The sequence below is a fragment of the Drosophila virilis genome, chromosome X (genome assembly GCF_030788295.1).
Source record: "Drosophila virilis strain 15010-1051.87 chromosome X, Dvir_AGI_RSII-ME, whole genome shotgun sequence".
Classification (NCBI taxonomy): domain Eukaryota; kingdom Metazoa; phylum Arthropoda; class Insecta; order Diptera; family Drosophilidae; genus Drosophila; species Drosophila virilis.
In genome coordinates, this window is record NC_091543.1 from 9,021,716 (window position 1) to 9,049,549 (window position 27,834).

A 27,834-nucleotide genomic window follows, 5' to 3' on the forward strand; every position below is an offset into this window, starting at 1 on the left:
TCAGCATACTAGACACGACGCCAGACAGAAACGTAGCTAAAAAATGTTTTGTCAGCACATTTGAATATCGTTCGCATTTGGCATTTGCTGGAATGAAATTTAAATCAGAACACACAAACAACACGCCCACGCACACACACACGCCGAAGAAGGAAAATGAAAATACAAAATGGAAATAGGAATAGAAAATGGAAATGCTGCGCTAGGGACGAGGTTTGGGTAAAGAGAACGCTCGCCAATCCAATATATCTAATATAAATATTTTTGCAGTTGTTTTTGGTAAAAAGGATTTCCGCTGTTGCCAGAACAACAGCAAAATCATCTGAAATGTTTTTGTTGTTTTTTTGACATTTTCTTTGCCTAGCATGTGTGTGTGTCGTGTGGGTGTGTATGAGTGTGTGTATTTGCTGGGCAATTTGAATAATCATTTCGCACCCGCTTTGCTGATTTTATTGTGTCCAGCAATAACAAATCCTGTAAATTAGGTTAAAAATGTTCAACTCCAAGATACCCTGTAAACAGTTCTTGGGGATGTGTAAATACGTATAGCTATAAATATAAATAATAATGTGGATAAAAAATGGATAATGTTGTGAATCTGCATATAAATAACGACGCACTTGGAAAAGAGATAGATAAGTGCAAGCTGGCCGCTTCACTCAGCACAGACTTCAGTTTTTTTATATGCAATGATAATGAGAAATTCGAAATTTATGGATAATAATACTCGCACAAATAATAAGAATATTTAAATTAGAGAAACAAAAAGAGAAAAAAATATTTAAATTTATGTGCAACATTGGTTGACTTTTATTTCTGAATATATTTTTGCATGTCATATGCAGTTGTTGGTTAACAATTGTCTGTTACTCACATAAGCACAACTGGAAAAAACCCATTACTTACATATCAAATGGCTACAGGGTATTGGAAGAAGAAAATCTGTGCAGCAGCCAGACAGACAAAGGGACAAACTAACTGTGATGATTATTTATATTTACTTAGCCACAGACACACACACATACACACGCCTACTCGCACACACACACACTGAGAGAACTACTGCAGCAGTTGGTTTTGTTCGTTTCAAAAAGTGTTGCATACTTTTGTGCTTGCTTGTATGTATGTGTGCTAACATTTTTACCTACTGTGCCATAATTTCTCATTAGCCCAGTGGCCGTTAAATGCCGCTAGGTTGACCATTTTTAACATTTGCCTTCCCTTACACCTACCGCCGGCACCCCCTCGTCGTGACACCACTTTTCGCAATCAGCAGAGGCAAAAACAACAACAACTACGTAAACAATAATTATAAAGCAAGCCCAAGCCCAAGCCCAAGATAACAAAACGCAGCAGAGAAAATAGAAAATATAGAAAATACACAGAAAATAACAAACACGTCCTGATTTTAGTTGTCCTGTGTCCCGTGTGTGAGTGTGTGTGTGTGTGCTGTGTGTGTGTGTGTGTGTGTGTGTGTGTCCTTCGTTGTCAGCTTCTTAGAGCTCTGATTTGGTGGAGCACATAAATTCTTCAGTTTTTATTTATTTTTATTATGGCTACTTTGTTGTTGTTTATCTATCCCTTTCGGAGCTCGTGTATGTGGTGTTCTCTTGTGCTTCTGCCTTTGAACGGTTTTAAAGTTCCTTGTTTGCTTCTTCTTCTTCTTGCAACATTCTTACTTTTAGCTGGCAATAATTCCTGTTTATGTTCACATTATTTTTAGCTCTATAGTCCGCATATGATGGTCGCACACAGCCAGTCGACTGTGTAGAGCAGGAAGGCGGGGTCGGAACAGGGTAGCTGCACAGTGCTCTATAAAATTAAATGTGCCTGCCTTCAAAGCAGCATACAGTGTGCAATGAAAATATTGCACACTTGCATGCAATAAACTAAATGTTTCCCATTTGGATTCCCATTGAGTTTGAGTTGTAGTTACACGATGCAACCAGCTCAACGATTCGACACAAATGTTAAGTAATACAGGGTGTGTGCACAGGGTGACTATTTATAATAAAATATTGGGTGAATGCGATGACCTTGATTGTTGCTCTTACATCTAGCTGGGAGAGATGGGAAAATGTGAGCGGTAAAAATAATATTCACTTATATATTGAAGCAAAGAAGAAGCAGATCGATAAGTAATATTAGCCTAGCAAAGCGGGAAGCGTGAAGGAAGCTTAAGTAGCGGAATAAGAAGAAGAAGAATCAAAGAAATAAGTAAAGGAGGAAGCTAATAACAAAGTTGAATTAAAAGCCGGAAGCAAAGTGAGAATCAAACAAAAAAGCATGTAGAAAAAAGAAGTAAAAAACAAAACAGCTACAGCGAACGAGAATGAGGCAAAACTAGGCGAGAGAAGTAAAATAAGAAAGCAAACATATAACGAATAGAGTGAGGAGAAAAGTATCGGGAAGTTTCTTTCTGCTTATTCTCTCACACATCGCTTCTCAGCCTAAATCAACAGTTAAAGAGACAAAGTAAAGATCACAGGTTACTTAATTCAAAGGAATATCTAATACTACATGAATTGCTCGAGTTTTCTGCTTCTTTCTGAAACTTTGACTTGGGTATATTGTAGTTTGTCACACAGCTTATGAATTATGCGAATAGTTTTGTCACTCACTGTGTTTTTGCAGTTCCTGCTGCTCCGCCCCCCGTCCTGTTTTTTCTTTGGCAACTCAGCACATGCGAGCACATACATATGTATGCGATACCTACTTACATGTGTAACACATACTTTTCGGCGCCACTGTTGCTTGTTGTTAACGCCAACTTGCTGCTGTTGTCGCTGTTGCTCTTAATGTTCGCGCGAGTTTGTTTTTATGGCTTTGTATTTATAATGTTTATTTCAATTCTATGCTCTTATTAAGCTTGCCACACACCCACAAACACACGCACACACACAGCCGCACAGCAACAGCACACAACATGCTGTGCTCATTTTGCACTTTTTTTTTTGTAATAATTTTAGTAGCTTTTTACATCCTATACCCTGTAGAGTAAGCAAAGATGGTCTAACATGTACATCATATAATTACCAAAGTAGCCGCGTGAAGAAAAGAAGCGAGAAGCATTTAAAGAAGCGATTTAATTTGTTTTTATGATTGTTGATGAGACCTACGAAGCAAGGACAAGCTATATCGGGTACTGTTGGCATGATTATTTCGTATTATTGGAGAGCTCTAAGATTTGTGCCTTTGCTTCTCAGTTCGCTTCTTTCTTGACTTGAAGTTGAAATTATTTACAGATTCTCACTTCGCTTCGCCCTTGACTTGAAGTTGAATATATATAATAAAATCTTGCGCCTTAACTACTCACTTCGCTTCTCGCTTGTCTTCTCGTCAAACGTCTTATTATCACATCTCCCTTCTCCCAGTTTCGAACTCGCGTTTTTTTTAGTTGGTCTTCGTATCGCTTTGTTTTTAATTTTGCCTATCATTTCGATTCTCGCCTCAATTAAAACAGCTCATATGATCGACCGCGTTCTGCATCATTGCGCTTCTCACTTCGCTGCAGTCTCAGACATTACCAAATATGACATTTACTGACTACAGGGTATACTTCTTGTCGTGATGACTGCTCACTTTAGAGTTCTGACTCATTTTTCGCTGTTCTTATTGCGCGTTCTTTTCCTTTTAAAATAATTTTTTATTTATTTTGATGGATTTTTTTTAGCTTTGCTTCATTTGCTGTCCTGTTGCTTGTTGCCATTGTTGCTGTTGTCCTTTGACATGCATTGTTGATTATCGTTGTTATACCAATTGATGTTGTTGTTGTTGTTGTTGTTGTCAGTCCGAGTAGTAATATAGGTAATAAAAGTCTTTATAATGTGCTGCAGGGGATTATTGTTGGCATTTTTAGCAACATATTATTAGAGCTCTACATTGTGTGGGTGTGCGGGTGTTCGAGTGTGCGACTGTGTTCGTGTGCTGGTGTGAGTGTTTGTGTGTGTGTGTGTGTGTGTGTATGTGTGTGTGTGTATGTAAGCCACGACCAACGCGCCAGGCCTGCCAGATTACATTCTATGCCTTCAATTACAGATAAATAAATGTGCAACAGCAACAAAACACGTTTATGTGTGCGTGTGTGTGTGCGTGTGTGTGTTTGGCGTGAATAAATGCGATTAAAACAACAACAATTGTCATAAGAATAACAACAGTTGTAACTCTTTTTAAGCGTGATAACAATTAAATGAAATTAGCAAAAATTGTAACAAATATTTAATTGTATACCCTGTGCGCAAATGTGGCTGCAGAGTATATTGTTTTGTGTCATGTTCGGCTCTGACTCGAGACTCGTGCATAGCAGCAACCTGCATATAAAGGAGAATCCACAACTCTTCGTAAGCTCCTGTTCTCGGGTCCGAACATTTGTGCTATATTTTTTGCATACTTAAAGAGTCCCTCGCCCAACTATCTTGAGCTGTATAGGGTACAGCGCAGTCGGATAAGTTTGACTGTAAAAAATTTAAATAGTTTCGTTTCGTTTGTAATTTTGCTTATTTATTTAAATGTTTATAATTGTGGCTTAGCTGTTGTTTATTGCAAAATAAAATGTAATTATTGTTCATTCAATTATTTAACCACCGCTTACTCCGTCGACCATATGCTATGGTCAGGGGAGTGGACGAGGGCGGGGTGAGTGTGCGTGCCAGTTATCGATAAGTTATCAAAAAGTTGGATTTCGCAATTTTCGTGTGCGGCAGCTGGCAACAATTTGTGGCATGTCGCTGTTCTTTTCATCTCGCTCTCCTGCTTGTTGTCTCTTTCTGATGCTGCGCCTGTTTCGTGCTCTTTCGCACAAACACAATTAAAAATCACATTAATTAAATATTTCGAAAGCAAAAGTTTTGCCATGTCTTAAGCTTTCTGCACCACTGGCCACGCCTTTTAGCCATTTCAACCTCCTGCTGTTGTTGTTGTTGCTGTTGTTGTTGGCCTTTGTTTTCCAATACGGCTCTTTCACCTCGCCTTCTCTAGCCACTCGGCTAGCATGGTTCAACTTTTTGCAACTTTTCGTACGCCAATGCGAAAAATACTCGTAATAATGAGAAGGCGGCACAAACGCAATCGCCATCATTATGTTTAATGCGGCTAACACGGTTGGGGCTCCCTCGCCTGGAGGGGCAGGGGTGCAGCTTAAGGGTGGGCCTGGGACTCGACTGCAACTGACTGAGGTCTCAACTTATGCTCTGGCAGTTGCTGTTGTTGCTGCTCAAGCAAAAATCCTAAAGTTTTTCAATTTCGACAAACAATTGAGGTATTATCAGCTCAGCATACGCTACGATTGCCGTCGCATGGCCTTGTGGCAGTGGGGGGTGGTGGGTTGTGGGGGCTGTGTGCTCGTGCGTCAAGCGCACACAAATGCGTGGCCCCAAAGTTCATTAAAATATTAATTTGCATGTTTTGTGCCGTTAAATTTGATGCTGCACAAGTTTTTTTTTTTTTTTCTATGATTGTCTCTCCTTCTCTTACTAACGCTCTCTTCTCTCTCTCTCTCTCTCTCTCTCATTCTCTCTCTTTCTCCTTCCCACACACAGGTTCGATGTGCTGGTTAATGGCGGCGGTGCCGTCACCTTGCAATTCCAACGCTCACCTTTCCGCCCCCTCACCCGCACCGTCTTCGTTCCCTGGAATCGTATTGTAGTCCTGCCCCCGGTGCAGATGCAGCTGAGCGACGATGACGAGACCACCAGTCGTAATATCAAGTAAGTTTGGAATCAACTTTTTATATAATATATATTTTTATATAAGAAGCGAATCGGTCTAAAGATTATTGCTCTGAGAACTGTTTAAAATAATTTTTATTGTAATGTGGGGCTTTTCGTGAAATCGCAGCTTCCTTTTACTGAGCTGACAATTTAGTCTTAAGGGCAAACGTGAAACGCGCGCATCTCTAGCCTTGGGGCCACTTATGCGGCAACTACATAACTTGGCACAACATATCTCCGCCGAAGTTATGTCGGCGGAGTTATGACGACGGAGTTATGTCGCCATGCCCGCACTAGCCTCAACCTAATTGCAACATGTACTAATACTCGTCTCAACTTTAATTTCCACAGGGTGGCTCCTTTGAATCCGGCGCTGACATTCCTCAACTCCATACACTATCACACGGCGGACGAAGCGAACGATGCGAGCAAAGTTTGCATGGATCACGATCACGAGAAGTTGAAGCCGCAGCTGATAAGCACTTGGATGCCAAATGGTGTCGGCGCCATGCCCGGCAAGCGCGTCATCTTTGCCGAGACTCAGGTGAGTTTGGTGCCCATCTACCACCCGTCCGCTTGCTTAAGGTTAACCCCCTGCTGTTACCGGCTCATCCTCTAATGCCACTCCTAATTAGCGGGCCGTGGCAGCAGCTGGACTTTGCGTAGTTTTAATTAATTTGAAGTTCGCCCTAATGACATTATAACTTTGCATTTACCAACGACGAGCGAAGCACAAGCACACAATAACTCTCCGCCAAATGAAGGAGATAGGGAGAGAGAGAGAGAAAAAAAGCTAAGTGAGCTGGGTGGCATAGAGGCAACGCGTGAGAGCATTACATTTAATTGCTGCATTATGCTTCGTGCCATCTGTGCCCTGTGGACCCTGCTCCGACCGCAGGGCTTAATAACCATCTCACTTAGTGGCAGCGGCAGTTGTAGTTCTCCCTAAAAAGCCCTCATTTTCACCTTTCGGCCATCTACATTCGCCTTTGGGCTTTCTTTTCTTTGCTGGCAATAGTTTCTGATTTATTTCAGCATTTCGCTTATTTTGCAAATTTATTGCAGTTTGACACATTATGCAACAATGTTTTGCTGTAGCGTTATGCAACACTGTTTTGCTGTCGCGTACTCTCTTTCCCTCTCTGTCTCTCTCTCCCTCTCTCTTTTTCTATCTATATATTTAGTCCCTTACTATATTTTATGTTTCTCTTTTTTCTGATTTCTCCTTTGAATACTTACCTTTTATCGCTTTACAAGACTGAACCGCCAATCTTCCACTTGTTCTCTTCCACAACAACAGATCGTGCAGGAATCCATTCAAATACCCGGCTCGGATCTGCACCTCACCTACCAGTCCTCGCAGGCTTCCGGCTACTTGAGCATTGTGCGTATGCGCTTGACTTCGGAGGCAATACCCAAGACCCTAACCCATGTGCATGTGGGCGTGGAGATCGAGGGCGCACTCCATGTGAAGACGTACGAGGCCGATCCGAATCTGATACACACGTTCGCATGGAACAAGCGCAACGTCTACCGGCAGAAGGTCTACGGAGTGACCATCGCTCGCATCTCCGTGGGCTACCAGCACAGCACGTGCCAGACTCCCGTTTGGATAACGCAGACGGCCAAACTGCAGGGCTACGATGTGGACATCTCCGATATTGGGGGCTGGGGTCTAGACATACATCACCATTACAACTTCCATGAGGGCATACTCCAGAAGGGCGATGGCTCCACGCTGCACATGAAGGAATACCCACGGACCGTCAAGGTTGTCATGGGCACGGGTCTACAGCGTCCGCTCAATTGTCCGGACTATTGCAATGGCGTTGCCAAGGATGCCAAACTGTTGACACCCATCGCACTGGCCACGGGACCCGATGGCAGCCTCTATGTGGGCGACTTTAATCTGGTACGCCGCATCACGCCTGACGGCAAGGTCTTCACCATACTCCAGCTGAGTGCCACGCAGGTGTCGTATCAGTACTATCTGGCCGTTTCGCCAGCTGATGGGCATTTGTATATCTCGGATCCGGAACGGCATCAGATACTGCGCCTGCTGCGCCTCGAGAAAGTCAAGGATCCTAGCATCAATAGTGAACCCGTCGTGGGCAGCGGTCAGCGTTGCATACCCGGCGACGAGGGCAATTGTGGAGATGGCGGCCCGGCGCTGCAGGCGCGTCTCTCCCATCCCAAGGGCTTGGCCATTGCCGCCGATCGCACCATGTACATTGCCGATGGCACCAATATACGCGCTGTGGACCCGAAGGGCGTCATTCATACGCTAATTGGCCATCATGGTCATCACAATCACTGGAGTCCGGCACCCTGCTCGGGTACGCTGATGGCCAACCAGGCGCAGCTGCAGTGGCCAACGGGTCTGGCGTTAAGTCCACTCGACGGCTCGCTTCACTTCATCGACGACCGCCTCGTGCTCCGGCTCACCTCCGATATGAAGATACGCGTCGTGGCCGGCACACCGCTACACTGCAGCAATAATGGACAGGATAGTCGCGTCAATAAGACAGCCACGGACAATGTGCTGGGCACAGTGCTGGCCATGGCCTTCTCACCCTTCGGCGATCTCTACATAGCGGACAGTGATTCAAGGCGCATCAATTCTATACGCGTCGTGGATACCGCCGGCAACATGCGTTACTTTGCCGGCAAACAGGAGGGCACGGGGTAAGTAGACAAGCCACAGTGAACTGCCCTTTGCTCACCCCCTGACACGTTCAGGCATTCGCCCTTTGCCGGCATCCACAAGGGGCCATTGGGGCTGGCAACTTGTTTATGCGCATATTTGACCCAATTATGTGACGCTTCGAACGCTTTTTGGCCATTTGCAATTGGCCAAAAACGATGTATCTGGGAAACGGTTAGAGGGGGTCAATGTAGTGGCATAAATAATAACACTAGTGTCCTAGTCGACTCTGCCCGACAAGGAGAGACTCTGTACTTCAGGCCCATCGAAATACTTGCTTGGATGAACTCCATAATATTTTCCCTTCTTCCAAAACTCGTGTCTTTATTATCCGATTGTTTTGGAAGAAACGACGGGAGAAAGTAAAAGATAATCGAACTATTTATATTAAACAAAAACTCACTTTTGGAGTCTCAGTGACCCGAGCTACAAATCGATATTTATCGATTAAGGGGCAGTTTCAATGACTCAGCATGTTTCCTTTTCCCTATTGCTTGCATACATGACTGCATAATAGACCCCTTACCCTTGGTAACGGGTATAACAATATTTACGCTGCACTTGCACAAAATTTGCCACAAACACAACCAAAACTTGGCCAATAAATGTCAATGCAGCAAGTCGCTCAGTATGTGTCTGTGTGTGTGCTTTTGAGGCCAAACGATAGATGCACCGCACAGTTTACTTTATTTGACTTGATTAAAACGTCTTTAAAGCATCAAAAACAGTGACCAAAAAATTAATTGGATTTTTGACATTTGGGAGTCTGTGTGTGTGTGTGTGTGTGTATGCATTGGTGTGTGTATGCCACACATCCATGCACCAGATTTGCATATGTGCTGTTGCGACCGCACACAGTGTTGGCAAATGCATTTAAGGAAAATGAAAGCTAAATAAATGATTTCTGGTCAAACAGCGCTGGCAAGTTCAAAGAAATGAACAAAACGCTTATAAATAAAAACTATGACAACACTCCCAGTAATTTAATCAATTGGGCATAAATAGTGTTGCTAAGCTACCATTTGTGAACAAATTGCAAGTGAGCAAGTGTGGCTTGCACACCAGACTTGAATCGAATGTTGTAAAATGCGCAGAAAAAAAACGGATGTAAAAACAAACATAATAAGATTTAAGCTAACTGAATGAAGTGGGCAATACATTCAAATAAACTAGCTGCCAATTAAAAAGAGAATATTTTGAAAGTGAATTAGCTTGAAAAGTTACTAAAAAGAAAGGGGCTATGATTGATCAGTGTTGTACAATGCCTTTAAATGAGGTGTTAACAAGCGCATAGAGATTGTGATCATCGAAAAAACATTCATAAAAAATGTTTAAAAGAATTCTACAAAGTTTGAACATTAATGCAGCTTTGCACAAATCAAAAGCGAGCAATCAGTGTTGGCAAAGGCCTTAAAAACTAAACGTAAACAAATGCACAAAATGAGCTGAATATCCATGAAGTGCGAAATATGTAAAAAATTAAAATGCAATGCGACCTTAAAATGGAATAGTCAGAGATGTATACAAAATGAAGAGATATATTTGAAGTTAAACAAAATATTCACACATTCTCTTTCCCCGTATCTCTCTTGCTCTCTCTCTCTCTCTCTCTCTCTCTCTGTCTATCGCTCTCAATGAACCGCAATAATTTAACAAAGTAAACCAATTAATTTGTTTCGTTGATTAGTTTGCGGCTGCTCTGAGCCACGCGAAATGTGCAGCGCGACAGGTGGAGAGTTGGCATAAATGTGGCATATTTTACACACACATTCGCACACACACACACACACACACACACATACTTTAAAAGCTATGTGTAACTTAATGCAGCTGGCAGTTTATTTAATCTAATAGATTTCTGGTCTGGCGCTTATTTTGATGGACAGTCTGATCAGAGGGGCGGAGGCGGTCTGAGCGCTTAATGGGTGGGGGATTAAAGGGTTGAGCCATGGGAAAGTGGCAGCTGCTGCCCCCTTTTTTTCTAGGGGCGTGGCTGGCACAGACGTGGCAAAAGTAATTAGCAGACACCGCAAACGGCGGCGCGCCAACGACAGAAACTATAAATCAACCTTTTTATTTCGTAGCTACTGCACGAAGCAGCGACAGGGGCTTTGGGTTAAAATGGGCGTGGCCAGGGCGCGATAAACGATTGCGAGGAGGTCGTGCTGCGCTCGGAAGAGGGCAGGCAGTGCAGGGAGTACAGGGAGGGGTAGGTTTAGGTCAGGTTGTCGGTGTCTGCACTTTACTTTAAAATGTTTATCGAACAAACAATGTCATCATAAATACGCGTCGGGTTACAAAGCGCTTCGGCGAGCACCACCCAGCACCGACTTGCACCACATTGCGTCCTTGCTGTGTGTCCCTGTGCCTGTGTTCCGGCTCTGCAGTTGCGAGTCTGGGGCGTGGCAGCGACATGTAAACGATGCCTGCGCCACAGATAACAACGAGGGGGAGCTGCGACTGATTGTTTGTGTGGGTGCCAGGGTGGTCGGGTGGTTTAGGGGTCCAAGCATTTCCTGATGCATTACTAACGCTTCCACAATCCTCTTTGCTTCCCAATTCCCTCTTGCAGCACGCAGACCTGCGACTGTGCAATTGGGAACGGCAGCAATGGCTCTGCGGCCACCGGACTGGGCGTGGCCAATGGAGGCGCCTACTCAACGACCGTGAATCCGACACGCAATAATGGCGGCACCACGCCAACGACACCAGCTGGCGGAAACGGAAATAATGGCAGCTCTGCTGCTGGAAACGGCGGCAGCGGCGCTGGCGTTCTTAACAGCAGCGGCGTCTGCGTCTGCCCCGGCGGCGGCATCTCGGGCAGTAACTCGGGCACACTTGCCGGCATTGTGGCCGGCGGCAGCCTAATGTCCACCGGACCCACCACGACCACAACTGTGCTGCTAGGCGCCAAGACAACAGCTGGCGGCGCCGGCTCCAATCTGGGCTCAGGTGCCACCCTCAACGACGACGGCACCCTGAGCAATGCCGAGACTCTGCTCTCCTCGAACGCTCGCTTCCAGGCCATCTCGGCTATAGCGGTTGCCCAGGACGGCGTCATCAATGTGGCTGATCAAGGTGAGTACCCAACTTATCTAAGTTAAAAATTTAAGCTTAAGTGAAATCAACTATTGAATTAAGTGGAAGGCAGAACGAGAAGCTAAGCGAAAACTATTTCCAAAATAGAAGAAATAACAAAATAGAGCAAATTACTAGAAGTTTAAAAGGAAAGAAGCAGCAAGATGAGCATAACAAAGTGCTTAGCGAAATGCAACGAGTAGCGAGAAGCAAAGCAATACAAGAGAGAAGCTATGCTAGAAGCGAGGCAAAATATAGCAAAGAAAGACACAGTAAGATAAACATGGCATTATGGTTAGCGAGAAGCGGAGAGAGAAGCAAAGTAAGCAGCGAAACGCGATGCAACCTTAAAGACTGAGTTTTAAACAAAATAAGAAAGTCAGCACCGAGCTATAAAAGAAAATAAGAAAAAAAAACCAAACCAGAAGCAATGAGAAGTGTGCAACGAGTAGCTGAATGGTAAAAACAAAGTGAGCATAGGGAGGCGGGAAGAAGAGGCACTAGGCAATGAGCTGGCGTTGTAAACGAAGATAGATGCCGAATAAGAATCGAATCGAATAATGAGAAGCAAATAGAAAGGCGATAATTGCCAAAGCCTTCAGCATATGAGAAGCTACTTTATCGATTTACCCTGCTCTACTGAAATATAAAGAATCTTTAAAAAATAATTATATATAAAAGAGATGGTTGCAAATTGCAGTGACAACGGTCTAGAGTCTGGAATTACCGATTCGAATGTTGAGTAATCGAATCCAATAAGCAGAAATAAAATTGTATTAGCGAGATATCAATTCGAAATGAATACATTCATTTATTTGAATACATATTCATGTTACACTTAAAATTAGTCAAAATTGAATTATTTGTGGAAATTTCACTCGTTACACTTGGGTTAGACCTAGGAGCGCCTGCTGTGGGGCTGGGACGCTAGCTGGGCTTGCGTTTAAATAGAAATTTGTCAACTTTTATTGAGGCCAACAACTGAAAATAGCGCCCACACACACACACGAACTTGGAAAATGGTACATTTCCTATTGACAAATTTAGAGCGTATTTTATTTTCTTTATTTATTTTTTTTGTGCTTGATTTTCATGCTTTGTTATCTATATGAAAAGGCAAATAAAAATAAAGAGAGGACGACAGAGAGGGGAGAAAGGAAGAAAACGCAAGAAATATAGGCAGAGTGCTGGTGAGGAAAGAGAGAGGGGGGGAGGGGGGGAAGTAGGTAGAAATTGTTAACAGCGGAAGTAAAATTTGCGACATATTGCAAGAGACATAACGCAACAGCAGCAACAATAACAGGCAGCACAACAATGACAACAACAATAATAATAATAATAATAACAACAACTGCAACAAAAACAACATCAGCAGCCACAACAACTTGGAACAGTTGTCCCAGCTGTGGTTGTTCTTATTGTTGTTGTTGTTGTTGTTGCTGCTGTTGTTGTTGGCGCTGTAATTGGCCATTATGGCAAAAGCATTGAGCGGTAAGTGAAATGTAGCAGTGCATGGTGCGCAGGGAAGCGGAGCAGGGAAGGGGGCGAGTGAGAGAACCGCCAGTCGTACATGCGGCGCGGGCAGCCATCGGGGCAACAGTCAAGCAGAGAAATAAAAAGCGAAACCAATTTCCGTCACAATTCGAACGAGGACAAATTAGGACGCCATACACACACACACACACACACACACACACACACACACTCATGCGCGCGTGCACAGCAGGTGACCCAGGTAGAAGAAGAGGAAGCTTAAACAAAATGGCCGCCAATAAATAAGATGGAGCCCAAAGTGCGGGCGCGAGGCCAAAGAGCCGAAAAGCAAAAGCTCAAAAAACAACAAGCGATGCCCAGGAACTGAAGGGGGGCGGCCGGGTGCACGGTCTAGCTGTAGAGGGGGTGGATCAAGTGGGCGGCTGGCAAGGTATAAATTTGAGTGCATTAGCAAAACGTAATTTGATAAGACCAAGAATGTAATTAATAAATTTCGACAATGGGCCGAAACGACGGCCAACGCGAGCGGGCAAGAGGTTGAACAGAAGGTGCGCGTGCTGAAGAGAGTGGTGAAGGAACGTGGGCGGGCTGACAGCGGAGGAAGCGAGGTGAAGCGACGCGACGCTAACGATGTGCAGTGCACACGGCAAAAAAAAAAGGGTGGTTGCCGATGGCGGCGGGTATCGGAGGCGGGGGCGGGGCGGCGCTTGACAACGTAACACAAATTAATGAAGGGCAGGGCGCACCAAAGAAAGAAGAAGCAGAAGCAGCAAAAGTAAAAGTAGAAATAAGTAAAAGAAGAAGCAGCAGCAACAGCCGTGGAAAGCAAATCAATGACTATAATTAATCAAGTTTTAGTCCGTTTTTGTGTGTGTATATGTGTGTGTGTGTGTGCGGTCGAAGAGCAGGAGATGAAGCGCGAGCCCTTCCTCCCCACGTGTGAGTAATTGCCCAAGGCGGCAGGCGGCAGGCGGCAGGCGGCAAGCGGCAGGCGCCAGGGGCGTCGGCTTTGGTTTTGGCCAAAAGCGAAAAAGTGAAAATCAATCTTATTACCTACGCGACGAATTGGCGCTTGTAATGCGAAGCGGTAGCTGCCCCACAGTAGAGCAAAGCCCGAGCCCGAGCCTGAGCCCGACCCGCCCAACATGAAGCCCCTACGCTCCTCGCTGGCAATGCTGAGCGCTATGAACATGCATTAATCAAGAGCCCAGTGCGTGTGTGTGTGTGTGTGTGTGTGTGTGTAGACAAGACATTCGGGCAAAGGCGTTGTGGGGCACGTTTTGAGGGTTTTGTTAGCTCTAGTAAAACGTAAATAAGCTTCATTAAAAGCTTATAGCTTAAGTGCCAATACAAGAGTCCACACTCAGAGAAAATTTAACAAAATCAAGCATGAAATTTACACCGTTTAGCTCTATACATTTTAATTGTATATTTAAACTTACGTCGAATAATCCAAGCTTCAACATTTAAGTGTCTGCGATAAAAAGTGTGTTCAAAAAGTTTGAAACTGGTTGGTGAGAACATTTGTTCTTGACTTTTTCTCCGAGTGTAATTGTGTATGTGAAAAATTGTTGCGTTAAATGTGTTGCTAGCATAGAAAAAAAGCACAAGGCGAGTGGAAAAGGAAGAGGAAAACCTAGACGGTGAGAACTGGAGCAAATGACAACGCAAAAGCCGATCAATAAGCGGCAGTAGGTGGGGCGGCGGGAGGGTGCCGGAGTAATCAAAAAAGTTGTAGCCCGAACTCATTAATCGCCCACGCACACACGCTTGGCTTCTAATTAAAAAGAAAAACTCGTTGAAATTGAGTTTCATAAACTCTAAAAACTTTAAATGAGAAACTATAGAAAGGTGACAGACCTAAATTGCATTACACGCAGCACACAATGTGAGTATAATGGCCAACATTTTGTTAACTTTTCCGGCTTAACCTTCTCTTTGTAAGACACTTGAACGTTTTTAATTCGAAAATAATAATGCATATATATATATATATGTATATACATATAAATAATACTGGAAATTAGCTTGTTAAGTCTCTCTCTCGCACTCGATCTTCCTTTTAAGTCTTTCCGACTCAACCGTTTTGTTTCATATATGTAAACCTTAAGCGCAATATTTTCTCTCTTATTGCAAATTAAGTTCAAAACCTTTTCAGCTATTCCTTGCGCAGAAATCGTCAACATAGTAACCTTATCTAGCGAAGTCTTAGCCTGCGCGAATTTAAATATTTTCTTTGTATATCCTCTTTGTGTCATATTCGTAAACGTTTTGCATTTCAGACTGCATGCGAAATGAAATGAGGCTAACTCAAAGTGAACAAGCACAGAAGTTCTAATATGCGTGTAACAGGGATAGAGAGTGGGGGGAGGGAGTGAAAGAAAATGCATTTAAATTCCATTTGAATGAATATTGGCAACACTTGTGCGCTGTCACATATGCCAGCTACAAAAACAGCTTAAAATCAGTGAAGCTGAACGACTGAGCGACTGCACGACAAACCGATAGACCGATAGACCCAAAAAAACCGATACATGCTGAGCGTGTGGGCGTGTGTGCCATAAAAGCAGAAACCCCTTTCGAATTGGCAGAGAGTGTGAGAGAGAGGGATCGCTGGAGAGACAGAGTGGGCGACTGACTGGCAGCCAGCCCTTTGGCACAGCGTCGGGCACAAACAAGTTGTTCACTTTATGGGGTCATTACCATTACATTACATTACATTATGCACACACACATTTGCACAGACACACACACGCGCTCGTACACACACTCACAGCGCGAGGTGGAGGCACGCCCTCGCAACCTCCAGTGAAGCGAATTGCATTGCATTGAAATTCGCTCAATCGTTGAAGCCACAGCATTTGGCGCTGTGCCAATGTCCTGCGTCCTGGAAATCCAACTCCTCGTCGTCCTCTACTACCCCCAACCCCGCGCATCGGCAAGTTCCTGTTTTTCCTTTGCCCGCAAACATAGCAAAACTTGTCCCAAAATGTGACCCCAAAATGGATACTGAGCCAACTGCGGGCACAGCTCCTACTGCTGGTTCTTCCAGCTCTCTGGGTAAATGAACTGTAACGCAATCAAATCAACACCGACAACAACAACAGCAACAACAACAACAGCAGTGACAACAACAACAGCGACAACAACGAACAACCAAACAACGTCTTAAATATTTCATTGTCATATGCGAGCGATAATCATTTTAATGCGAATGCGAATGCGAATGTGAATGTGTATGAATGGGCGTATGGAATGGGTGCGATTCATAACGCAACTAACTGCAACCCAAAAATTAAGATAGGATTTAACCGAACTTCGAATACCAATAAGAGACCGATTTGTCGTACGTATAAGTTGAAGCTGCCCTCCTTTTCGATTCTCAAAAATGAAAGTAAGGCTTGCAGGCTTCACCTATTAATTAGGTGCAGGCAGCAGGAATGGAGGTATGTAGGTATTTCTGTATGTATCTATGTATGTATGTATGTATGCATGTATGTCTGTAGCGAAAAAATTGATAGTAGAAATGTTAAATAAGGTAATGAGAATTAAACCGATCGGACAGTAAACAAAAAACTTTTCATACAACCGTTTTCCGCGATTTTTCCACACATTCATGCGGAAGCGAGAAATTGAATAATAACTAGATAATATATATCACAGATGTTTTCTTCTATGCGTTACGAGTCAAAAATTGTATACAATTCCAAAATCGGACACTATTTTTCGCGGAGTTATGTCGTTTTGGAACGTCATATCTCCGCGGGGAGTTATGTCGTTTTGGAACGTCATATCACCGCGGGAAGTTATGTCGTTTTGGAACGTCATATCTCCGCGGGAAGTTATGTCGTTTTGGAACGTCATATCTCCGCGGGGAGTTATGTCGTTTTGGAACGTCATATCTCCGCGGGAAGTTATGTCGTTTTGGAACGTCATATCTCCGCGGGGAGTTATGTCGTTTTGGAACGTCATATCTCCGCGGGGAGTTATGTCGTTTTGGAACGTCATATCTCCGCGGGAAGTTATGTCGTTTTGGAACGTCATATCTCCGCGGGGAGTTATGTCGTTTTGGAACGTCATATCTCCGCGGGGAGTTATGTCGTTTTGGAACGTCATATCTCCGCGGGAAGTTATGTCGTTTAGGAACGTCATATCTCCGCGGGGAGTTATGTCGTTTTGGAACGTCATATCTCCGCGGGAAGTTATGTCGTTTTGGAACGTCATATCTCCGCGGGGAGTTATGTCGTTTTGGAACGTCATATCTCCGCGGGAAGTTATGTCGTTTTGGAACGTCATATCTCCACGGGAAGTTATGTCGTTTTTATGTCATACCTCCGCGCGGAGCTATTACCTGAGATATTAAAAAAGGTTAGATTTTCGCACCGACCTCTTTTTAAAAAAAAAAAAAAACCTGATGTAACCCCTTGCCATTTTGTCGATTTGGGTCAAAATTTTGAATTTAGCACTTATGATAAAAAAGGAACTTAAATAGCATTACAGAAAAAAGTCGCAATAACCATGCTGTTAAAATGCGAAGCAGATGCGCATGAATGAGTGTTTGTACATGTATGCAGCAATTCTTAAAGATGCTGCTCTATTCAATTGCGCAGTTGCATATAGCTTTGATTTTTTTTAATCGATCTTTATGAAATTTTCTACAGTATATCTTATTGTATCTTAGAATTTTTGTGTATACTGAAAAAGTCAATTGCATTTAAATTTTGGCTTAAATTGGTTGGCAATAAAAGTTGGGTTATTAACTTGATTTATAGCTCTGGGGTGGTAACGGAGAGGTGGCGATAGGTATAAAATGAAAGACACTTGACAACATATCATGTTTCGTGATTCTAGCTCCCCATTTTTAATGGGTTCAGGGTATAAAAATAGCATATACAGTCAGCAGTAATGCAACCAACTGCAGCTACTTAATTCTAACAACTTGTGTTTGTCTCATTCTCTTTCTCGTCTCTCTCTCATCGTCGCCATCTGCATCTCTGTCTCTGCGTCTTGCTGTCAGTCTTGTCAACTGTTGTCGTCAGTGTTTGTCATGCAAAGCTGGCAAAAGCAAGCAAATTTATGCAAATCCAAAGCGATTTACCAACACTAACTTTAAATGTAACGCAACACAGGCAACAACAAGAATAACTGTGGGACAACAGCTAGCAAATTGCACAAAAATACTTAAGGCAGGCAGACACTCCTCTACCTCTCACCTCTCTCCCTCGCTCTCTCTCTCTCTCTCTCTCTTTCTCTCTCTCCTGTCTATTCCTCTCTTGCTCACACACACACACGAACATACATACACACACTTTGTTTTTTGGGCGCTGTGATTTTGGAACTTGCAACGTTTTATGAGCAGGTGGGCGGGCAACGCAGGGATGGTCGGGTCTGTAAAAGCAAACAGCTGCAAGAAGTTGGCGTTTAGCTTAAGCAAATGCTCTCATAAGACAGTCAGACAGAGAGTGAGAGAGAAAGAAAGTTTGAGACAGAGAGCGACAAAGAAAAAAAAAGATAATTTAATAACCATTTGAAAGGTATTTATTAATATTTTTTTATTTAAAAAATATATTCGGCACATTTGATTAAATATTGCGCCTTAATTTCTATCGTAACTATTTCTAATGTTCTATTTATGCTATGGAACTTTAAAAGATACAAATTTAAAATTTGGTTTTATCTAATCAAATATTATTAAAGTATAGACAAGCAAATTAAATATCTAATGTTGAATTTAGGGGGTTTTCTAAATAAATCTAATTGGCAACAGATAATATAAGATTGGCAGATAAATATGTATGTGATTATTCTCGAAAGATTTTGGGAACTAGTCCGATTTTATGTTAAAGTAAATGTTTAACATTTATGTTATCAGCTATATATAACAAAGGTGTTTTTTATAGTTTACAAAAATGCATTGGTTCTTATGAGCTTTAGGAATATCAGCTTACTAAGACATATATTTATCTAATCATCTGAACTTTATCCATATATTCATATAGACTTAAGCTTACATTAAACTTGTCTAATTTCGTGCTCTCCTCTCTTTTAGGTTCACTGCACGTGCTCGCTTTGGAGCATTATCTGCCATCGCATGATGAGAATGGCGAGTTCCATATACCATTCCCGCCCTCGAGCGAGATTTATGTATTCAATCGGTATGGACAGCATGTGGCCACCAAGGATCTGACATCGGGCAAGACGCGCTACAGTTTCCTCTATTCGAAAAATACGAGCTTCGGCCGTCTCTCGACCGTGACGGATGCGTCGGGCAACAAGATACAGTTCCTGCGCGATTACAGCAATGTGGTAAGCTCCATTGAGAATACGCAGGATCACAAATCGGAGATACAGATAAACGGCATTGGCATCATGACCAAGCTGAGCGAGAAGGGTCGCCAGGAGATCGAGCTGGACTACGACAGCAATACGGGCCTGTTGAACTCGCGATCGTCGGGCGGCGAGACGTACATCTATCAATATGATGAATTCGGACGTGTCACGGGCATGATACTGCCCAGTGGTGAAATCGTACGCATAACCTCACAGCTGGCGGATAACAAGGGACTCACCATTTACGTGCACGCCTCCGTCGAATCGTTGTTCTCCAGGGAACGCATTGCCGGCGCCGGCTCTGGCGATGGCAATGCCAACGAGCTGCTGGTGCTGGGCGGCGTTCGATCCACCTTCTTGAAACGCGGCCGCGCCCATGCTGATGCTGAGCTAAAGGCCAACAATACGCTAGTCATACATGGCGCCAATGGTGTTGTGGTGGAAGCCTCGGCCGTAGCCAGGCATCCGTTGCTGGAGGCTGCTTTACCCGTGGAGGCGGAGATGCTGGCCATGTGGTCACACCAGAGCGTTACCATGGGCGACGGGCTCACCAATTCGATGTACTCTGTCTACAATCTGGTTGGAGATGTGCGTAACCCGCAGCAGACGCTGAATCGCGAGATTTGGGTGAATCAGTCGCGTGTAATTGGTGTCGAGTTTGATCAGTTCACCAATCGTGAGACCTTCTACGACGCCCAACGCACCCCCATACTGATCGTAGCCTACGATCAGTCCGGCCTGCCCAAATCCTACTATCCGACCAATGGCTATCCGGTGAACATCACCTACGATCGTTTCAATCGCGTCGAGGGCTGGGCTTGGGGTCCAGCGGAGCTCAAGTATAGCTACGATCGGCACGGATTGCTCTCGGAGATCACTTCACAGCAGGATGGCATCATTAGTTTTGTCTACAACGACTGGAACCTTGTCTCCGAGATCGGCCTGGCCAGCCAGCGCAAGTTTGTGCTGCAGTACGATGACGCCGGTGGCTTGCGGCACGTGGTGCTACCCTCGGGCACACGGCACAGCTTTAGCATGCAGACCTCCATTGGCTTCATTCGCTGCACCTACACCCCTCCGGGCAGCACACGCGCCTATTTGCAGCACTACAGCCATGCGGGCGCCCTGCTTCAGACCATATTGCCGGGCGATGGCGCCAGGATTGTCTATCGATACAATGCGGCCGGCCAGTTGACGGAGGTGGTCCACGGCGATGGACGCAGCGAGTTCCAGTATAACGATGCCACCGGCATGCCCAGCACAGTGTCCCACGCGGAGCGCGAACTGGAATATCGCTGGGACTTTGAGTATGCCGCCGGTTTGCTCACCGAAGAGCGCATCGACTACGTGGCCAAGACGGGCCTGAGCAATGCCAAGTTCAGCTACGAGTATGACAGCCAGCTGCGCGTAGTGGCGCTGCAGGGACGCATTGGTGGCCAGAGCCTGCCCAGCCAGGCGTATGCCTACGACAAGCGCACCGGCCAGCCAAGCCTGATTGGACAGTTCAAGTTTACCCGTCCGGCTCTGAATCAGACCCAGCTGCACGATGGCACCGCCGGTTTCACGCGCACCGTCGACGGCCGCTTCCAGACGCAGCGCATGGCCCTGGCCATACATCGTCTGGAGGTGTTCCGCATGGAGTTCTCGTACGGTGTACATGGACGCATCTCCCAGACCCGCACATATACCCGCAACATGGCCGTTAACAGCTACACGAACGTGAAGAACTATACGTGGGACTGCGATGGGCAGCTGGTGGGCGTGGAGGCGCAGGAGCCGTGGGGCTTCCGCTACGACGACAATGGTAATCTGCTGTCTCTCACATATCGCGGCAATACCATACCCATGGAGTACAATGCTCAAGATCGGATTGTTAAGTTCGGCGAGGGCCAGTACAAGTACGATGCCAGGGGCCTGGTTGCCCAAAATGCGCGAGAGGAGCGCTTCCATTATAATACACAGGGCTTGCTGGTGCGCGCTTCGAAACGTGGACGCTTCGATGTCAGATATTATTACGATCATCTGAAGCGTTTGACGACCCGCAAGGATAACTTTGGCAATGTCACCCAGTTCTTCTATACGAATCAGCAGCGTCCCTTCGAAGTCTCCCAGATCTATTCACCGCGCGACGGCAAGCTGATGTCCTTGACTTACGATGATGTCGGGCATCTGATCTATGCACAGGTCTACAGGCACAAGTACTATGTGGCCACCGATCAGAGCGGCACGCCCCTGATGCTCTTCAATCAGTATGGCGAGGGGATAAGGGAGATAATGCGTTCGCCCTTTGGTCATATTGTCTACGATTCGAATCCGTATTTGTATCTGCCCATTGATTTCTGTGGCGGCATCTTGGATCAGGTCACCACGCTGGTCCACATGGGCGATGGGCGTGTCTATGATCCATTGATTGGCCAGTGGATGTCGCCCGATTGGCAGCGTGTTGCCGAACGCATCATCACGCCCACCCGCCTCCATTTGTATCGGTTCAATGGCAACGATCCCATCAACGTGGGCCAGGAGCGTCACTATCCCGCCGATTTTGCCAGCTGGCTGCGCACCCTCGGCTACAATGTGGCCAATCTAATGCCGCAGTTGGCCAAGGAATTGTGGCAGCCGCCGGCGCTCTGGGGCCGCCCGCCGTCCAATCCGATTGCGCTGAACATGCGCCGTCCCTTCGATAATATACCCACCATGGCCGTCGAGAGCGGCTTCCTGGCGCATCTCAATGTGCGCCGCATGTCCGACTTTGAGCAGCTATCGGCCCCACCACGCTCGGCTCTCAAATGCGATGTGATGGATCCGTCGCCGCGAATCATTGGCTCCGATACCGAACCGCCGTTTGGCAAGGGCATTGTGGTCTCCCGGACAGCCGATGGCCAGGCAATTGTGTCCAGTGTGCCGGCAGCAAATGCCATCTATCGGGATGTCTATACTAGCGTCTTCAATCGCTCCAAGCTGTTGCCGTTCACCTTTGTGGTGCACAATGCGCAGCAGGATTCGTTCTTCTTTGTCAAGGAGGATGCGTGGCGCGCCAGTGAGGATCGACAGCAGCTGAAGCGTCTGCAGGGCCAGGTCAATACCACCTTCCATGAGATCACGCGCGAGTCCACGCCCGGCGGTGCAGCTGGCGGCTCAAGCGGCACCGGCAGCGGTGCAGCCGCAGCTGCTGGCACCGCCTCCGGTGGCAATTATTTGGATGTAAAGATCCATGGCGCCCATGCGATCATCAATTTGCGCTACGGCACCACCGTCGCCAAGGAGCAGCAACGTCTTATGCACCACGCTAAGCTAACCGCCGTCCGCAAGGCCTGGCATCGCGAGAAGGAGGTGCTGCGCAGCGGCCTGACCACCGCCCTAGAGTGGACACAGCAGGAGAGCGACGAGATACTCAAGCAAAGCTATGCCAACAACTATGAGGGTGAGTACATACACGATGTCGCCCTCTATCCGGAGCTGGCCGAGGATCCCTACAACATCAAGTTCGTGAAGAAGAAGGGCGCCACTGGCGGTGCGGCGGGCGTTTCCAATGCACAGCGCCGGCGCCGCAGCCTCAGCTGGTCCACCGACGAGCACGATGCGACGGCGGAGGCGGATGCGGAACCGGTCGCCTGTTAGCTCCTAGAAACCCCAAAAACAACAAAACAATACGAAACAAAACAAAAGCCCACTAAATATAATTAAATATTTATAATTATCATAATTACGAGTATTATAGCCACTGGGTTAGAAAGAGATAGCAAGAGAAACATAAATTGAGAGAGAGAGAGAGAGAGAGTCGAAGGCGCAACTGTACTAAATACTAAATAATAGGCCTACAGAAAATGATGAAGGTAAATATATATGTTACTCAATTCTTTTTTTTAAGTCAAAGCTTAAAACAATTTTTTTTTTAATAATCGTTAGAAATTAGAAATGCGACAAAGCAAATGCATAAAAAATAAACGATAAATATTATATATGACAAAGCACTAGAGCTATACCATATATATGTGTATGTATATGTGTATATGTGTGTCTGTGTATGTGCTCTATATACCATATAAAGATAAACTTACGGTAGAATATACGTTAGTTATATGAGAAGCCCAAGAGCTAAAACTAAGCGCCCAAAAACACACACACACATATATATGCATGTACATATATATGTATATATAAATACATATATAAATACATATATGTGCATGCATATACATGCACACAAACAATAAGAATTTGGCGATAAAAAAGCAGCGGCAGCATGATATATAATATAGGGCACAGGCCTATGATAATATAACAAGCAGCAAAAAGAAGAGAAGGAATTTTTTTTTTTTTTTTTTTTTGTTATTTAATCGTGGTACTCGAGCTTTTTGAGACTGGCATAGTTTTAAACAAAATCAACCAATATACACAAGGAACACAAATACACACACACACACACACACATATATATATATATATATATATATATATATATATATAATTATATATATACATCCATATAGCTGCTGTTGAGAGGAAGTCCAGGCGAATAGGCTGCAAATTTCTCAGTGTCCCATAGGTCAGCAGACCTGCAAGTGGTATAAAGCAAATAATATATATGTGCCCACACACACCTACATATATATATATATATATATATATATATATATATAGATATATAAATTATCCATTATAAATGTATATAAAAATATTTAACAAAACAAAAAGCAAGCATAGTTTTAGGCGTCGTCGCAGCTGTAGCTAATTTATGCCAAGTTTAGACCAAACGCACTGCAACACACAGAGACAGACGCAGGCAAGAAAGAGACAGAGACAAGCTCATGCTATATAGCCAACTTTATAGGTATACAAGTAAAAACAGAAGCAAAAATAAAGTAAATTATCAAAAATATTCAACTAAAAGAACGTAAAATTTACAAAAAAAAAAGAAAAAAAAACCATATGCGCCATAACTATAAATGTAACTGTAATTCTAACTGTATAACGACGCCGCCATTAAAACAGGCCAAGCTAAATTGTTAAAAAAAAAAAGGAAAAAATAAGAAACGAAACGAAACACATTTTAAACATTCAACTTAAATTTACAAACTCCAAATTTAGCTTTTAAAATAATTATTTCCTTTTTATATATTTTTACATGCCTACGTTTAAATATGCTTTTAATTAATTTATTGCAGCGAGGAGTATTAAAATAATTAAAATATCTTGATTTTAAATTACCGTAATTTTTTTTTATTCAAACCTGACCCAATTTTTAGTCATAAATATTATATCGTGTAAACTGTAAAATGTTTTGTTATTATTTGCAAGTTTTGCGCGAAATACACAAAAACGAGCAAAAAGGAAATGAGAAATAAATAAAGCTTAAAATAAAAATTTTTAAAATAAAACAAGCAGAAAAATCAGTATTAACAATTGAGCACATAAAATTAAACGAATTCCCCTACTAAATTCCAGTCGAAAGAAAAACAAAATAATCAAGATCTGTTTCCGATTTTATTTCACACGCAGCTGATTCATTTTTTCCGTCCAACAAGAAAGCTCGGGCAAAACTTAAACACATACACATACACACACACCCACACTTGGGTTTTAGTTTTTGTTGCAATTTTTACCTTTTTATTTAAAACAACCTTTTTGTTTTGATGAATTGGTGCTTATCGAATTTATTGCAACCGAAAACTAAGAATAGTATAATGTAAAAATATATGAAACATTGTTTTTTTTTTGTCTTTTAGCGCTTAAGTAAAACAGAAAAATGTAGATTTGGCCTATATAAAACATTTGCTGAATTAGTTGCAAAAACAAAAACTCAAATATAAATTTTAAAAAATTTTGCAAGTCGTACAGAAAAGTGGCCAAAAATTGAAAAAGAATGGAAAGCATGCAAAAGAAAAGAAAAATTTAAAAGAATTGGGCAATTGGCGTAAAACTAATGCTAACTATAACAATAGACGATAGTCGATAGTCAATAGACGTTAGTCGATAACGATAACGATAACATGTTTAGTTTGTAATAATAATGGAACTTGGCAAACACCGCACCCGACCTAAGCAATTGCTAGCTAGATACATTCACATATATATGTATAACAAGTACATACCATATGCACGTGTATGTGTTAGGGGTCGTGTGTGTGTGCCACACATACATACATATTTAGCATACATAGCGTTATATCAAAAGCTTCAGCTACATAGATGTAGGTACAGTCACGTCGCGACAGCCCTAACGCTAAAGATACGAAGAGAGTAGAACGTTAAAGAGGAGGAGGTGGAGGAGGAGATTTTTGTGTACATACTTCATAAGGCTAAACTAATATGGTAAACTAGTGTTGTATAACGCATACGAGTATATAGCACCTTGCATTGACTTTTTTTTAGTGTTTTTTCTGTGGCTTTTCTTGTCGCTCGCGCCTAAAGAATATACTTAAATGTAAATGTAAAGAAACTAAATGAAAACAATATATACAATATAGTATATACATGCATATACATATGGATAATACAAAGTAAAATATGCATACCAATTGGTATTTTTGGTATTTAACTGGTATGTATTCTGTGTGTAGTGTAATTTGTGTTGATCTATTCCGTTTTTCCTTTGTTAATTGGCAAACCAAAAACAATTTGACAAACAAAATAAAGAGCAGGAGTCAGTTACCTATTAGAATTTGGCAAGCATAAAACAAGAAAAAAAAAAACGAAATAAAAAAAAAAAACATAAAAAATTGCTTCAAAAGCAACAAAATACTAAAAATACTACAAGAAACAAAATAAGAAGCCAAAAATGAAGAACTAAGCGCAAAAATTTAAAACTCAAAAAAGAAAAACATAAACTTAGAGCAAAGCATAAATGGGCTTAAAGAAAAACAAAAAATATTTATATGTACATAAAATGGTATTTTAGTATATTTATGTTAGAGCGCCGTCGAATAAAAAAGGCAAAAGTCAAGCAACAAAAAAATATGGAAAAAAAATTAAATAAAAAATACTTAGCAAATAAAGAAACAGGGAAACAATTGAGATAAAATTTACCATTTAAACGTTTTGCACACAAAACACAACAAGAGATACAAAACACACACTGCCACACATGCCACACATCCCTCACACACACTCACCCACACTCACATACACCTACATTCACATACAGCACTGAAGCGAACTACAACTACGACAAGATGGAGAAAAACAAAACAAAATTTAGCAACAACAAGAATTTATGAGATATAATAAAAAATAATAACTAAATACAAAATAAAGTAAAGACAGCAAAAGCGACAGAAAAAAAAACGAATACAGTTATTAATATTATAAACAAAACAAAAAACAAAGAAGAACAAATTATATTTACTAGACAAAACAAAATACCACACTCACACGAATGAAAAAAAAAGAAGAAAACTTAAAGTTTGTAGTATATCAACTATGTATTTCACAAGAATAGTAAATAACACAAAAAAAAACCAAAACAAAAAAAAAAGAATACTGTAGGACAAATTCTACTTAAAATAACAAAAAAAAAAAGAAAGAATTTTTTTTTTTTGTAAACCTAGTGAAAGAACGCCCCGTACCCCAAGAACGCTGAAATGAGCTAAGTAAATGACTAAGACGAGAGCAGGAAGAAGCGAAAAAGAAACAAATGAAATTAACGGCAAAAATGCAGAGCCAAATGTGGCAAAGCGCACGATTTAAAACTAAGCATATTCATATATAAAATATATATAAATATACATACATATATATATGCATATATATGTATATACACACATATATATATATATATGTGCATATATATACGAATGTGTGTGCAAAAGAACAATTATATATGGCATTATATTACAGCAAGCGAACATAATATTATACATAATAATAATTATAATAATAATAATGATTATATATGTATATGTATTAATTAATAAATATTTTAAGCGTATTAAGTTGAATTATAAAAATAAACCACACACACTTCTGAGGATATCAAGGGTCTAAGAATAAATGAAAACTAATGAATTAATTAAAAATAAATAAATAAATGAATATAAAGCTAAATGTCAACCAATTTCTTTGCCTGTTTTCCATTTGACATATTGTTTATATTTCTATTAAATTTTAAACTTCAATTGTTTCCAGTTTTTGGCAACATATTTGAGTAAGTAACGTACTGTGCAAAACAAGGTCAAGGATTTGGGTTCAAGTCTAGTCAGTCTAATTGTTAATTCAACAAATCTTAAGATTTTAAAATTCGCACTGAGCCAAAATTTTATGTTAAACAAGTCACAAATTCTTTTAATTATTATATTTATATTATTATTACTGCAAGTTGAAAATAGAGTAAAACATTTCGCACTGAAATTTCTTTGCCTCAACCAAGTATTCATTTAACAATTGAAAATTATTTGTAATACGCTTGAATATTTAGCTGATGGTACTTAGTTTAAGTTAGAAGCAATAAGATAAAGTATTCATTTGTTTGTAATTCCCAATATGTTTTAGCAACAAGCGCCCTAAGTGCGACCTTTGTTATGT

General features: G+C 42.5%; 1 protein-coding gene across 6 annotated transcripts in view; it reads left to right on the forward strand.

Annotated features, from left to right (window-relative positions):
• The window catches only part of Ten-a (tenascin accessory), a 289,872-nt gene extending 262,509 nt beyond the window's left edge, over positions 1-27,363 (forward strand). For all 6 annotated transcript variants that reach the window (XM_032440757.2, XM_032440759.2, XM_032440758.2 and 3 more), the window contains 5 exons: positions 5,538-5,705; positions 6,060-6,252; positions 7,009-8,393; positions 10,985-11,490; positions 19,034-27,363. In XM_032440757.2, the coding sequence (XP_032296648.1) occupies positions 5,538-5,705; positions 6,060-6,252; positions 7,009-8,393; positions 10,985-11,490; positions 19,034-22,932 (6,151 nt within the window). In that variant the 3' untranslated portion in view covers positions 22,933-27,363. The remainder of the gene's footprint in view (positions 1-5,537; positions 5,706-6,059; positions 6,253-7,008; positions 8,394-10,984; positions 11,491-19,033) is intronic.
• The last annotated feature ends 471 nt before the right edge of the window (positions 27,364-27,834 follow it).